Source organism: Mercenaria mercenaria, chromosome 18, assembly GCF_021730395.1.
Source record: "Mercenaria mercenaria strain notata chromosome 18, MADL_Memer_1, whole genome shotgun sequence".
Classification (NCBI taxonomy): Eukaryota; Metazoa; Mollusca; class Bivalvia; order Venerida; family Veneridae; genus Mercenaria; species Mercenaria mercenaria.
This window is the reverse complement of record NC_069378.1, coordinates 36,354,476-36,370,816: the sequence shown is the minus strand read 5'-3', so window position 1 is coordinate 36,370,816 and position 16,341 is coordinate 36,354,476. Positions and strand designations below refer to the sequence as shown.

The 16,341-nt window shown below is 35.6% G+C and overlaps 1 protein-coding gene across 1 annotated transcript; it reads right to left on the bottom strand.

The window, feature by feature from the left end:
• Window positions 1-14,206: 14,206 nt before the first annotated feature.
• Window positions 14,207-16,084, bottom strand: LOC128550719 (transcriptional regulator QRICH1-like). The gene is made up of 2 exons (XM_053530318.1): window positions 15,934-16,084; window positions 14,207-15,293 (listed from the first exon to the last, which is right to left on the bottom strand). The coding sequence occupies exons 1-2, from the start codon at window positions 15,996-15,998 to the stop codon at window positions 14,249-14,251; spliced, it is 1,110 nt and encodes a 369-aa protein (XP_053386293.1). The 5' UTR covers window positions 15,999-16,084; the 3' UTR covers window positions 14,207-14,248.
• Between the last annotated feature and the right edge of the window lie 257 nt (window positions 16,085-16,341).

Below are 16,341 nucleotides of genomic sequence, written 5' to 3'. Positions count from 1 at the left end.
TATCTAACAACGTACGGAGAGGCTGGATAGAGTTGTACGTACCAACGTACGGGGAGGCTGTATAGAGATGTACCTAACAAGAGCAAAGAGGCTATGTAGAGATGTACCTAACAACCTACGGAGAGGCGGGATAGAGTTGTAGCTAACAACAGCGAAGAGGCTGGATAGAGTTGTATCTAATAACTTACGGAGAGGCTGGATAGAGTTGTACCTAACAACAGCGAATAGGCTGGATAGAGTTGTACCTAGCAACGTACGGAGAGGCTGGATAGAGTTGTACCTAACAAGAGCAAAGAGGCTGTGTAGAGATGTACCTAACAACAAACGGAGAGGCTGGATAAAGATGTACCTAATAACCTACGGAGATGCTGTATGGAGATGTACGTTATAACATACGGAGAGGCTGGATAGAGATGCACCTTAAAACGCACAGAGAGACTGTACACAGATGTACCTTACAACGTACGGAGAGGCTGGATAGAGATGTACCTAACAATCTTCGGAGAGGCTGGATAGAGTTGTACCTTACAAGAGCGAAGAGGCTTATAGAGATGTACCTTACAACGTATGGAGGAGCTGGATAGAAATGTACCTTTAACGTACGGAGAGGCTGGATAAAGATATACCACACAACATACGGACAGGATAGATAGAGATTACCTCACAACGTAACGAGAGGCTGGATAGAGATGCACCTAACAGCAACTGGACAGGTTGGATAGAGATGCACTAAACAACGCATAGACAGGCGGGATAAAGATGCAACTGACAACATATTGACAGGCGGGATAAAGATGCACCTAAAACGTATTAACAGGCTGGATAGAGACGCACATAACAACGTACGGGCAGGCTGGATAGAGTTGCACCTAACAACGTATGGAGAGGCCGGACACAGATGCACCTAACAACGTGCGGACTGGCTGGATAAAGATGTACCGAACAATGTATGGACAGACTGGAAAGAGTTGCTGCAAACAACGTATGGACAGGTGGGATAGAGTTGCAACTAACAACGTACGGACAAGCTGGATAAAGATGCATCTAACAATGTACGGAGAGGCTGAATATAGATGCCTCTAACAACGTATTGACAGGCGGGATAAAGATGCATCTAACAACATACGGAGATGCTGGATATAGATGCTCTAACAACGTATGAACAGGCGGGATAAAGATGCAACTGACAACGTATGGACAGGCGGAATAAAGATGCATCTAACAACATACGGAGATGCTGGATATAGATGCATCTAACAACGTATGGACAGGCTAGTCAGAGATGCACCTAACAATGTACGGAGAGGCAGTATAGAGATTTACCTAACTCCCTGCGGAGAGACTAGATAGAAATGTACATAAAACGCACAGACAGGCTGGATAGAGATGCACCTAACAACGTACTGAGAGCCTGGATATAGATGCACCTAACAACGTACTGAGAGCCTGGATATAGATGCACCTAACAACGTACTGAGAGCCTGGATATAGATGCACCTAACAACGTACTGAGAGCCTGGACATAGATGCACCTAACAACGTATGGAGAGGCTGAATGGAGACGCACCTAACAACATACTGACAGGCTGGACAGAGTTACACGTTTCAACGTGCGGAATGGTTGGATAAGGAACACATAATAACGTACTGAGTGGCTGGATAGAAATGCACCTTCCAAAGTACGGTAAGCTGGATAGTGATCATTATCAAACCAGATAAGAAACTTTTACAAGGGGCGATGGTCAAAAAGTTCCGATTAAAATTTCGTATTTCTTTTTTTTTCTTTTTTTTTTTTGCTTTTGACGCTGTCGATTCTGATTTTATGTACACAATGAATTCAATCATTAAGACTATTAAAACTGATAATTTTGCCGAAGTTAATGTAAATTTATCTGGCTGAGAGTGAAAACTGTTTCATTTACATTTTGTATGCATGGTTTAGGTGCTGCAAGGGCCATGATATTGACGTCAGGTTTACGTGCATTGAATGCAACATCAGCTTACCAGTTAAGGGTAGCTAAAAAATAAAGCTACCTGGCACAACAGTATTATTTCACAACTGAACAATCATCTTCTACGTATCTTTAGGTCAAATGTGAAAGCAATGTAAAAAAAAAATCGGATATTATTTGTTCTTGTATAGACAACATTAAACGAGTGAGAATTACACAGCAAATGATGGCAGTCCTGAAAAACAAAACGGCATGACCCGTGACGGCCAATGCACAGTAAAAACCTATAACATGCAAACATGACGGACTACAAATAATTCAGGTCTTACAATATATGATATGATATGTGTAGTGAGTTAAAAGTGGTATTGTCAAGATAACGTCCGTTATGGCATGTCAGACGTTGCTAAATTATATATGTAGATTCTATGTTATTATTATTATTGTATATTTGTTATTGTTCTTCAATGTCGTGTTATTCATATTCTAAAATTTGCTATTGTTATTGTATATGTCGTTATTCTTATTGTATGTTCGATTATCCTATGGTAAAAGTCCGATTAAATCTGTAGAATTATACATGTACCTTACCTTAAAGCCACTATCACCAAGACATCCTAAAAATACGCCTGAAGTTCCACCTTGTAATGCACCTATGTATTTTCCATTTCCAAATATTCCGACCGGTGTGTATGTCGGCAAGGTTGCTCCTCCGCGACAGACGTCCATCACCTGAAGTGTATTAGACAGTAGATGGAGCCAACTTGTTGAGTACTGGTAAGTACCGGTATAGATTCAAGGAACACTGGTTAGTTTAACTATACGCCTTTCAGAAAAAAACGCGAGCGTGCACGCACGCATGCACGCACGCACAAAGCAAAGAAAACAAAATGAAAAAAAAAGAAAACAGATGACAGTCCTACACCACACCCTATTACCTGATGTTCCCCTAGTCGAGAGATGTGTCTACTACAGACTTACAAAATCACACTTGTAAATTCCAAAACGTATCATACAATTAATCCTGATCGCTATCTTTGTAAAATAAAGAAGAATTCAGCTCTTTCGCATATTGAAAATGACTCGAAATTTGAATACAACGGCCCGATTCAAAGTGTTTAATTAAAATACTCTTTGAACACTTTTACCGCGATTAACCATTTGTGGATAATCCTGACAAGCTTCCAGTCTGTCCATACTTCTATACTAAAGGTCTGGAATTACAAATGGTCTCGGGTATGGACACGTATGATAAACTTTACCGCAGAGGGATTTTTTAATTGTTGGAGTCAAAATACAGGATACCGTTTACGACAGTAAAACATCGATTCTGGCTGTTTGTTTCGCTTTTAAGACATTGGAACAAGTCGCGGAATTGTTTGTACTATGCATTGTATATACCTACGTTTAATTTTCATTGCCGGGCAATGGTAATTAGTCTAGGTTGTATTTCTAGTAATCTCTGACAGTTCTCCGAAAAATGGAATCAGATTTTGTGAATAAAATCTGAAAAGTAGATCCCTCGGAAGCACCGAGAACAAGGCAAACAGTGAAAATTGCAGACTCGGTTTGATTAAGTCTGTCCATGAGCAGTAATGGAAAATGCAACACTGCCCACGTCCCCTAGCACCGGCTTAGGCAGTATCCAATCTTCAAATCTAAATTAGTTGATATCAATGATCCCGAAGGACAAGAAAATATAACAACACTGAGATGAAGTCAGAATTCGTCGGAATGTTTTGATATTGGTCTGTGGGGGGGAAAACAATAATAATGGCCTTTGTGATAAGGTACTTCATCCAATGTGTATAGTCATACAATGATAGTAAAGTATGCAGGAATGCATTTTTATGCCAAACACTGATTGCTGTTCAGATATATGAAAAGGCTTTAGTCTATTATATGGGTAACAGTGTACATTTTTACCTATTATTATGAAGCATAATAGCTTCATATTGTTCTTAAATAGAACATAACAAATAGCCATGATAGGTGCTTAATTAAGAAATCCGTCGTTTTCATTAGCTTTGGAATGAATAATTTGTCAACGTCAAAGCAAAAGGTTGTCTAAATAACCACTATATATATATATAAACAAAATAGGGTAATTGTAGTTTAGACTTAAAGGACTGTCTGCTGAACGATACAGTTAAGGACTGGTATCAAGAATGTCTGTTGTAAAATGGTATCAGGTAGAATGTCTGCTGAACGATACAGTTAAGGACTGGTATCAGGTAGAATGTCTGCTGTAAAATGGTATCAGGTAGAATGTCTGCTGAACGATACAGTCAAGGACTGGTATTAGGTAGAATGTCTGCTGAACGATACAGTTAAGGACTGGCATCAGGTAGAATATCTGCTGTAAAATGGCATCAGGTAGAATGTCTGCTGTACGATATAGTTTTGAATGCCTGTTGAACGATACAGTTTGATGGATGGATGGATGGACTTTTTACCGAAACCTTTCACATTTGGAATAGCATAACGTTTACTATCTGAATAAGAATTGTTCATACTGTCCAAAACAGAATTAACTTTTACACTAAATCTTTTAGGGTACTTCTGTACTGTACTAACAGGAATACAAGAGGGTCATGATGACCCTTGATCGCTCACCTGAGTAATATGAGCTACATGTTTCAAACTGATGCTAAAATATTAAGAAAGTAGGTCAGTAGGTCACATTCATGGTCACTGAAAGTCAGTTTTAAGATTAGTGTGCAAAACTGTACATGTCATTCAAATTTCAAGGCTAAAAACAAGAAAGTAGGTCAAGGTCACAGGTGACCCCTAATCACTTGGGGTCATCAGGTAATTATAATCAAACAGTCTAGGAAATAAGATCTGATAACTTTTGAAGTATTTTTTCCTATATAACTCATATAACAAGTGACTCCTGTATGGGGCCTCTTTTCACCCAGGGGCATAATTTGAACAATCTTGTTAGAGATCCACTAGGCAATGCTACATACCAAATATCAAAGGCCTAGGCCTTAAACTTTCAGAAGATTTAAAAAATTTACACCCCAGGGGCAAAATTTGAACAATTTTGGTAGAGGGACACTAGGTAGATAGATTCTTTATTACCTCCACAGATAGGAGAGCATCATGGCAAAATTATTCAAACAACATCAATACAAATAAGTAAACTAAATACAAATATATACACAAAGAGCATTAACATGACAAGAATCAAACAAGTACAACTTAGTTTCAAAGATAAGAAAAGCGAGAATATTACCAGCCGATATTAAACTGACCAGGAATTGTTTCTGTGCATACAATATCAATTACAAGTACTATGTGCACATATACTTAACTATATGTAAACTATACGACGCAATCTTGTTAAAATTTGGCATTAACAACATATGGATGGATATCACCCTTCTATTCATGCCTTGTCGAAACGAAATACAAGGCAAAAGAAAAGGATAATCAATAGACAGCTTTCAATTGATTCACAATCGCATTCTTACATACATATGTACACACACACACACACACACACACACACACACACATTTTGGTACAATTTTGGTAGAGGGACACTAGGCAATGCAACATACCAAATAGCAAAAGCCTATGCCTTGCAGTATCAGGCAAGAAGACTTATCAAGTTTTTTTCCTGTATAAGTCTATGTAAAACTTGGGACCCCCTAGGAGGGGGGGGGGGCCTCTTTTCAACTCAGGGGCAAAATTTGAATAATTTTGGTAGAGGAACACTAGGCAATGCAACATACCAAATATCAAAGGTCTAGGTCTTGTGGTTTCAGACTAGAAGATTTTTAAAGTTTTTTCCTATATAAGTTCATGTAAAACTTGGGACCCCCGGGGCGGGACCTCTTATTCCGTTCGTACGGTGCCCGTAAAGTGACATGTGAAACTTTGTACGCTCGTTCGTTTCATTTATTTTCAATTTTCCGAAGAACTATTTTAAAGTCAATAGTGACTTTAGAACACGAGATATGTCTTTGGTAAGTAAGTGTTTGTATCCATTTTAATATCTATGATTTACATGAAATATATATATGATATAACTATTAATTATATTCTAAGGTATTGCAGACATTTATTTCAACATTATTGTTCGTTATCTGCTTTTTCTGGTAAAATGTTAAATAAAATATTTTTATATGAACTACAAACTTTCAGTTCTTGCAATTTAATTAAAGCTGTACGTAAGCATGTGTATGGTAAAAGAAAAAAAGTTTATCATTTATATAATATGTGCGTTTTCCGCAAACAAATTAAATAGATAAATGCAAACCTGGATTCCTTTTTGCCATAATATATATGACGACGTCACATTGCAGTTGTTTATGACGAACGCTTCGGGAGACGTACTACTTCCTGACTAGCACTTGGTCATATTATTCCACCTTTGCGTTCGTTCCACAATGTCGATCAATGTTCTATATTTGTCACAAGTGCTGAAGCCTTAAGTATTAGCATGTTTAAGATATATATCATTTACTTTCGTAATAGATAAATAAATATCGGTTGTATAATCTGACGCCAATTAAAGATGCTAAACATCAACCTGGCCAGTGCAATAGTAGAGTTCAAAAGGGCTGTTATAATTTGTGATTTTATATAATATCGATTCTCACAAATGTTCTAGAAGCAACAGCGCATGCCCATGGTTCAAATGTTTTGTTTAAGTCCATTTTCAGGTGACGACACACAAAGATTTTGATTTGAGAGAATTTTGAAAGCATTTTTTGTGAAACTGACTGTACATGTTATATCCTATCCTTTGGTATCTTATAACATGGTACCCAAGGGGAACATATACTAACCAATTTCAACTGCGCATTTCTCACGATAAACGCGCAGTTCTGCAATTGGATATTATGCATAATAAACAATAAGTAATTTATCTTCCATCGTGCACCAGCCAAAATGTCTCAATATTTTTTTTCGCTGAGAAACTCCGAGCATTATATGTTTTCACCAACGTTACAGAAAAAAAATCTTGGATGATCGGTTCTAGACCACAAGGTCGTGTGTACATGGTAGGGGAAACATAGACAAACGGAAACAGAATACGCATTATTCACAGTTATACAATAAAACTCAAAATGAGGAATGAAAATTGTCTTAGAAATGATTTTGAATTGGTACACATATTTATTGTTCATTTTATCTAAAACAATCACATTGCTTAATCTTATTCATGTTGCATACACACATTTCAGCACACACATGTAGCACAAACGACGACTGACATACATTTCCAAACCGGCCAATCAGAATATATGTTGTCGTCTCGATCGGAAGTTCCATAGGGAAGGTATTGAGACAATGTGGCTGTGAAACAGGTACATGTATGTGACGTCACGCAATGGTTTCGGCGATGAACGAAAAGGTATTGAAAATGATGATTTTGTGTTAGTTAAAAGGAAGACAGTTTACAGTAAGCAGTGTTTCTAGTAGATTTTTTTGTCCTCTTCAAAATAAGACCGCTCGTATAGAGATGCTTTGCTGTTTTTCGAAATTTCTTGTTTACACAAAGTGGGCGGGGTACGGTTTTGTTTCATTCCTGTTCTTTTTTTTATATATAGGAGGGGTAATTTTTATATTTAGCCATTTTGGAGCATTATAGATAGAATTTCAGGCTCCTGTGGCCTTATCAACCTGTGTCAATCTAACTTAAACATTGACCCGAATGCACAGCATAAAATACTCTATAAAATAAATTGTATTGTGGTGTTGTAGACTATAAATATATCTTTATATCAACGAAGCAGAAAAGAAAATATTTCTTAGAAACTGTGAAAAATGGTGACAAAATTTGACAGGTCGATAAGAACAGTAATTGCTCTGATTTCTTAAAATTTCTACGGCATTAACTCCAGTAATAAAAGATATAAGAAAATGACATTTAACGTTTCTATGTAGCTAATCTTGATCTCCGATATTTAAATACACAATGTCATTAATATTTTTAACTCTTAAAATATCCAAAATGTGGTGCCGTGTACTTACAATTTATGAAAGTAAATGACTGCGTGTTAAACGATCATGTATCTGGTAGACAAATTTTTGTAAAACAGGTTTTCCTGAAAATCACTCTACGGAATGAATCTAGATACATCTGATAGTGAATTAAATACATTATAGTATGTGGAAACATCTGATAGTGAATAGAATAGATTATAGTCCGGAAGATACATCTGCTAGGGAATGAAAAAGATCATAGTCCGGAAGATATATCTGATAGGGAATGAATTACATTATAGTCTGGAAGATACATCTGATACGAAATAGATTATAATCTGGAAGACACATCTGGTAGGAAATGAAATAGATTATAAAGATCATAGTCTGGAAGATACATCTGATAGGGAATGAATTACATCATAGTATGGGGAAACATTTGATAGTGAATAGAGTGGATTATAGTCCGGGAGATACATCTGATAGGGAATGAATTACATTATAGTATGGGGAAACATCTGATAGTGAATAGAGTGGATTATAGTAGGTATTATAGTAGTAAAAAATCATAGTCCGGAAGAGACATCTGATATGAAATGAAATACATTATAGTCTGGAAGATACAACTGATACGAAATAGATTATAATCTGGAAGACACATCTGGTAGGAAATGAAATAGATTATAGTCCGGAAGATACATCTGATAGGGAATGAAATAGATTATAGTCCATAGGGAATGAAAAAGATTGTAGTCCGGAAGAGACATCTGATAGGGAATGAAATACATTATAGTCTGGAAGATACATCTGATAGGGAATGAAATAGATTATAATCTGGAAGATACTGCTGATAGGGAATGAAAAAGATTATAGTCCGGAAGATACATCTGATAGGGAATGAAATACATTATAATCTGGAAGATACATCTGATAGGGAATTAAATAGATTATAATCTGGAAGACAATCTGGCAGGGAATGCAAAAGATAGTCCGGAAGATACATCTGATAGGGAATGAAATGGATTATAGTCCGGAAGATACATCTGATAGGGAATGAAATACATTATAGTCCGGAAGATACATCTGATAGGGAATGAACTACATTATAGTCCGGAAGATATATCTGAAAGGGAATGAAATGGATTATAGTCCGGAAGATACATCTGATAGGGAATGAAATACATTATAGTCCGGAAGATACATCTGATAGGGAATGAAATACATTATAGTCCGGAAGATATATCTGAAAGGGAATGAAATGGATTATAGTCCGGAAGATACATCTGATAGGGAATGAAATACATTATAGTCCGGAAGATACATCTAATAGGGAATGAAACAGATTATAATCCATAGTGAATGAAAAAGATTATAATCCATAAGGAATGAAAAAGATTATAGCCCGGAAGATACATTTGATAGGGAATGAAATGGATTATAGTCTAGAAGATACATTTGATAGGGAATGAAATGGATTATAGTCCGGAAGATACATCTGACAGGGAATGAAATACATTATAATCTGGAAGATACATCTGATAGGGAATGAAACAGATTATAGACCGGAAGATACATCTGATAGGGAATGAAAAGCATCATAGTCTAATTGATACATCTGATAGGGAATGAGATACATTATAGTGTCCATGTAGCCTGGGAAGCCGTTAATAATATTCGTGCTTTGTCAAAAGCAATCATACCTAATATCTATGCATTAAAAATCACACTTAATTTGCGCTAGTTAATGTTCATTGGCATTCATCGCGTTTCTGATATTCCACTATTCCAGAAAAAATGTTAGAAATTATCAGACTGATAGGTAATGAAATGTATTACAGTAGGTAATGAAATATATTACAGTGTCTAGGATACATCTGATAGGTAATGAAATATATTATAGTGTCTAGGATACATCTGATAGGTAATGAAATATATTATAGTGTCTAGGATACATCTGATGGGTAATGAAATATATTCCAGTGTCTAGGATATATCTGATGGGTAATGAAATATATCATAGTGTCTAGGATACATCTGATAGGTAATGAAATATATCACAGTGTCTAGGATACATCTGATAGGTAATGAAATGTATTCCTGTGTCTAGGATACATCTGATAGGTAATGAAATATATTAGAGTGTCTAGGATACATCTGATAGGTAATGAAATGTATTACAGTGTCTAGGATACATCTGATAGGTAATGAAATGTATTAGAGTGTCTAGGATACATCTGATAGGTAATGAAATGTATTAGAGTGTCTAGGATACATCTGATAGGTAATGAAATGTATAAGAGTGTCTAGGATACATCTGATAGGTAATGAAATATATTACAGTGTCTAGGATACATCTGATAGGTAATGAAATATATTACAGTGTCTAGGATACATCTGATAGGTAATGAAATATATCACAGTGTCTAGGATACATCTGATAGGTAATGAAATGTATTCCAGTGTCTAGGATACATCTGATAGGTAATGAAATGTAACAGAGTGTCTAGGATACATCTGATAGGTAATGAAATATATTACAGTGTCTAGGATACATCTGATAGGTAATGAAATGTATTCCAGTGTCTAGGATACATCTGATAGGTAATGAAATATATTACAGTGTCTAGGATATATCTGATAGGTAATGAAATATATTATAGTGTCTAGGATACATCTGATAGGTAATGAAATATATTACAGTGTCTAGGATACATCTGATAGGAAATGAAATGTATTTCAGTGTCTAGGATACATCTATTAGGTGATGAAATATATCATAGTGTCTAGTATACATCTGATAGGTAATGAAATATACCATAGTGTCTAGGATACATCTGATAGGTAATGAAATGTATTACAGTGTCTAGGATACATCTGATGGGTAATAAAATATATCATAGTGTCTAGGATACATCTGATAGGTAATGAAATATATCACAGTGTCTATGATACATCTGATAGGTAATGAAATGTATTCCTTGTCTAGGATACATCTGATAGGTAATGAAATATATTAGAGTGTCTAGGATACATCTGATAGGTAATGAAATGTATTACAGTGTCTAGGATACATCTGATAGGTAATGAAATGTATTAGAGTGTCTAGGATACATCTGATAGGTAATGAAATGTATTAGAGTGTCTAGGATACATCTGATAGGTAATGAAATGTATTAGAGTGTCTAGGATACGTCTGATAGGTAATGAAATGTATAAGAGTGTCTAGGATACATCTGATAGGTAATGAAATATATTACAGTGTCTAGGATACATCTGATAGGTAATGAAATATATTACAGTGTCTAGGATACATCTGATAAGTAATGAAATATATCACAGTGTCTAGGATACATCTGATAGGTAATGAAATGTATTCCAGTGTCTAGGATACATCTGATAGGTAATGAAATGGAACAGAGTGTCTAGGATACATCTGATAGGTAATGAAATATATTACAGTGTCTAGGATACATCTGATAGGTAATGAAATGTATTCCAGTGTCTAGGATACATCTGATAGGTAATGAAATGTATTACAGTGTCTAGGATATATCTGATAGGTAATGAAATATATTATAGTGTCTAGGATACATCTGATAGGTAATGAAATATATTACAGTGTCTAGGATACATCTGAAAGGAAATGAAATGTATTTCAGTGTCTAGGATACATCTATTAGGTGATGAAATATATCATAGTGTCTAGTATACATCTGATAGGTAATGAAATATACCATAGTGTCTAGGATACATCTGATGGGTAATGAAATATATCATAGTGTCTAGGATACATCTGATAGGTAATGAAATATATCACAGTGTCTAGGATACATCTGATAGGTAATGAAATGTATTCCTGTGTCTATGATACATCTGATAGGTAATGAAATATATTAGAGTGTCTAGGATACATCTGATAGGTAATGAAATGTATTACAGTGTGTAGGATACATCTGATAGGTAATGAAATGTATTAGAGTGTCTAGGATACATCTGATAGGTAATGAAATGTATTAGAGTGTCTAGGATACATCTGATAGGTAATGAAATATATTACGGTGTCTAGGATACATCTGATAGGTAATGAAATATATTACAGTGTCTAGGATACATCTGATAAGTAATGAAATATATCACAGTGTCTAGGATACATCTGATAGGTAATGAAATGTATTCCAGTGTCTAGGATACATCTGATAGGTAATGAAATGTAACAGAGTGTCTAGGATACATCTGATAGGTAATGAAATATATTACAGTGTCTAGGATACATCTGATAGGTAATGAAATATATTCCAGTGTCTAGGATACATCTGATAGGTAATGAAATATATAACAGTGTCTAAGAAATATCTGATAGGTAATGAAATATATTATAGTGTCTAGGATACATCTGATAGGTAATGAAGTATATTACAGTGTCTAGGATACATCTGATAGGAAATGAAATGTATTTCAGTGTCTAGGATACATCTATTAGGTGATGAAATATATCATAGTGTCTAGTATACATCTGATAGGTAATGAAATATACCATAGTGTCTAGGATACATCTGATAGGTAATGAAATGTATTACAGTGTCTAGGATACATCTGATAGGTAATGAAATATATTACAGTGTCTAGGATACATCTGATAGGTAATGAAATATATCACAGTGTCTAGGATACATCAGATAGGTAACGAAATATATTACAGTGTCTAGTATACATCAGATAGGTAATGAAATGTATTCCAGTGTCTAAGATACATCAGATAGGTAATGAAATATATCATAGTATCTAGGATACATCGAATAGGTAATGAAATATATCGTAGTGTCTAGGATACATCTGATAGGTAATGAAATATATTACAGTGTCTAGGATACATCTGATAGGAAATGAAATGTACTGGAGTGTGTAGGATACATCTGACAGGTAATGAAATATATCATAGTGTCTAGGATACATCTGATAGGTAATGAAATATATTACAGTGTCTAGGATACATCTGATAGGAAATGAAATGTACTGGAGTGTCTAGGATACATCTGATAGGTAATGAAATATATCATAGTGTCTAGGATACATCTGATAGGTAATGAAATATATCACAGTGTCTAGGATACATCTGATAGGTAATGAAATATATTACAGTGTCTAGGATACATCTGTTAGGTAATGAAATATATTACAGTGTCTAGGATACATCTGATAGCAGTGTCTAGGATACATCTAATAGGTAATGAAATATATTATAGTGTCTAGGATACATCTGATAGGTAATGAAATGTATTCCAGTGTCTAGGATACATCTGATATGTAATGAAATATATCATAGTGTCTAGGATACATCTGTTAGGTAATGAAATATATTACAGTGTCTAGGATACATCTGATAGGTAATGAAATTTATCGCATGGTGCGGTAACTTTCCTTTGATCTTTTTGTTATGATAAATCCAATAATTTACAGTTGAATGACGACCTTTTGTGATAAGTGTGGCGATATATATCACCACAGTTATAAGTGTGGCGATATATATCACCACAGTTTTCCACCTCCAATAGATTTAAAGGAAGTGGTAGCCATGTAACATGTGTATTTCACTTTATTTTGGGGAAAAGCTCAATTAGGCATTCTTGAATCCTGCAGGCAGTACTGGTTCGCTGTCCAGAGCTAAATGGAAAACCAATCATTCCTACTCAGTAGTGAATGGCATACAACCTTTGCAAAGAATTCTACAGTATAAAAAATCAGATATTTTTGCTGGACTGAAAATTTGCAAATTTGAAATTAAAAAAAATAGGAATTTCCCGTTCATTTGACAATGATAAATTTCCCCGAAATCATGTAAGCCACAGTAATATATGTATATACATGTATGAAGATTCAAGTTCACGACGATAAAATTTAAAAAAAAATAAATTACCTAGCAAACATTTCTGATTTTACCGTAAAAAACGGGCATTGAGTATCAACTAGTAGAAATCTGGACGTAATACCAGAAACTTGTGTATAGTTAACACTTTTATTAGTAATTAAAAAACAAGGTGAAAGTTAAAGTATTTAATATGGCAAAAGGCAAGTCTCATATTTAGTGTTACCAGTTTACAGCAAAGTTCTGATTTTGTGTAAGCCTCTTTAGAAATGATTTAGACCCTAAAAATAATTGAATCTTACAAACAAGATTATAATAATGAAAAAAGTTCTCGTCTTTCAATGTATAACTAAAAAAGTTATTCAAACTGCAGCAATTCAAGTAACATTAAACTACATATATATATACTGTGTGTGTAACAGTACATTAACTGGTCTCTATATACACCGTCACAATACTCAAATGAACAGATTATGTTGATAAACATTTCTTAGAAATTGAATGTACACCCGCTAAATGAATTATTTCTAGCGAATAGTTCCTGGATTACAGACGAGTTCGACTGAATTTTCGTTTCGGTAGTCTTTATTTCCTTGTCCTCATTCGTAACACTGCAGGACAAAGTGGACTGAACAGGTGTTCCAGTCTTTTCAAGCTTTTGACCCTCACTTTTGACACTGCACGGGGGATTTAGCTTGTTGGAAATATCTTTCAGCATTTGTCCCGATGGTTTCTGGTATTTTCTCACTCCTGCTATTGAACGGTGTCCTGTTCTTTTCATTATTTCTTCTTCAGGTACACCTTTTTGGTAAAGCGTTGTAGCACAAGTTTTTTTGCCACTGTGGTTCGTATATCGGCCTTCTAGACCAGCCAAAGAACACATATCCTTCATAAAACATCGTAGCTTGTTAATACCAACAGGTTGCTCGCTGTACCGAACATTACCATTCTGCTTGCTCAGTGGTCTTCTGTAAAAGTAACCGTTGTTTCCAAGCGCTTCCAAATAGTCTTTGTAGTATGCAACTATTCCACTACTCTCATCATAATGTCTAATTACTTTAGCGTCAACTTTTCTATGTTTAAGTCCACCACTAAATGTTTTAGAATTTGTTCCTTTAAATTCCACATACAATCCATTTTCGTCTTTGTCAATAGTAAACTGGTTGCACATTAACTCCTTGTGCTCGTCGTAAGCCCGCAAACCAAAGAATTTGCAATTATAAAAGTACATTGTGTGTTGTAGTGCTAGAGATGTACTACTACCAAAAACGCCTTTTTTCCACAACAAACTCTCGTCTTCCTCCGTTACAGGTTTCGCTTCTCGATTAGGCAAGCCAACTCCTTCCTTTGTTAATTTCTTCATTTGAGCGTCCAAAACTTCCCGAAATCGTGTATATTCAGATTTGTTCGGGTCCAGGAAGTTACAATCATAGATGCCATTTTCTCTCAGATGACGTAAGAGTCCACATGCTATGCTGTACAGAGATGCTGGAGGATAACTTGACCCATCTTGTTTCCTGGCTTCAACAATAAACCTGAAACAGAACCCAAAATATTAGTGACTGCTTGGAAGAGTGTAAGAGGCAAGTGTACCGTCACTATATACACCAAGAGAAAATCTAGTAAGCCGTTCATTTATATGCAGCACCTTCATCTGACAACTTTTATAAGCTTTGATCAGATTTTCTTTAGAATAATCACTATCAGGGCCATTACCCCGGTTTCATACTGTCAAAATAGAAGCAAAATTATATCGTTTGTGTAGTCTTATTAATTCTGCGTAAAAGGTTTGGCCATTTTTATACACCAGACATTTTATCTACATTGCCGAAGGTGGCACCTAAAACTGGCTCTCAGACTTCTACGGCTAATTAATTTGGTGCATACGAAGTTTTTTTGAGGGGGTGGTGGAAGAGGGGGTAAGCACCTCGCACCAGCTAATGAGGGTTCAGTCAACACATTAAAGTTACCACATTTTTTGTGCACCTTGCAGCAAGAAACCCGTACCGATGTGCAATAAATATACTGACTGTATTGCAGTGTCTGAATTACTACAAGAATGAACCTAAATCGTCCGATGATCGCAAAATAGTGGTCAGCAGTTGCTGTTTCAACAGGCTAGCTGTGTACTGTACTTAATTTGTTAAAAAAGAAGATATAACAGATTATACAAACCTTGAGAGGTGGTTGTTGATGTCGCACTCCTGGATTTCTGGGATGTGCTTCCCTCTCATTTTCATCTCAGATCGCCAAGCCTCAAACACAGACACTGCCCAACGTGTGCTCCTAGTGGTGTTCTTCGCTTTCTGTTCGCTGACTAGAGAATCCACTTAGAACTGACGTTTCTACGTTGCCAAAACGGGATTTCACAGGATCGCCACATGCGTAATTCCAAGGCTCAGGGTGCAACTGTATATCTACAGAAATGTCCCCAAATTCTTCCGTACTAACGTTAACTCCATCTATAATGCTTTGATACTGCGTATTCGTAAGATCTGATACAAACAAATCCGATTTCTCCAAACTGTCAAGTGCTAGTGACAACTTCACGTCATCGTAAGAAGTAGAAAATAATTCATCACT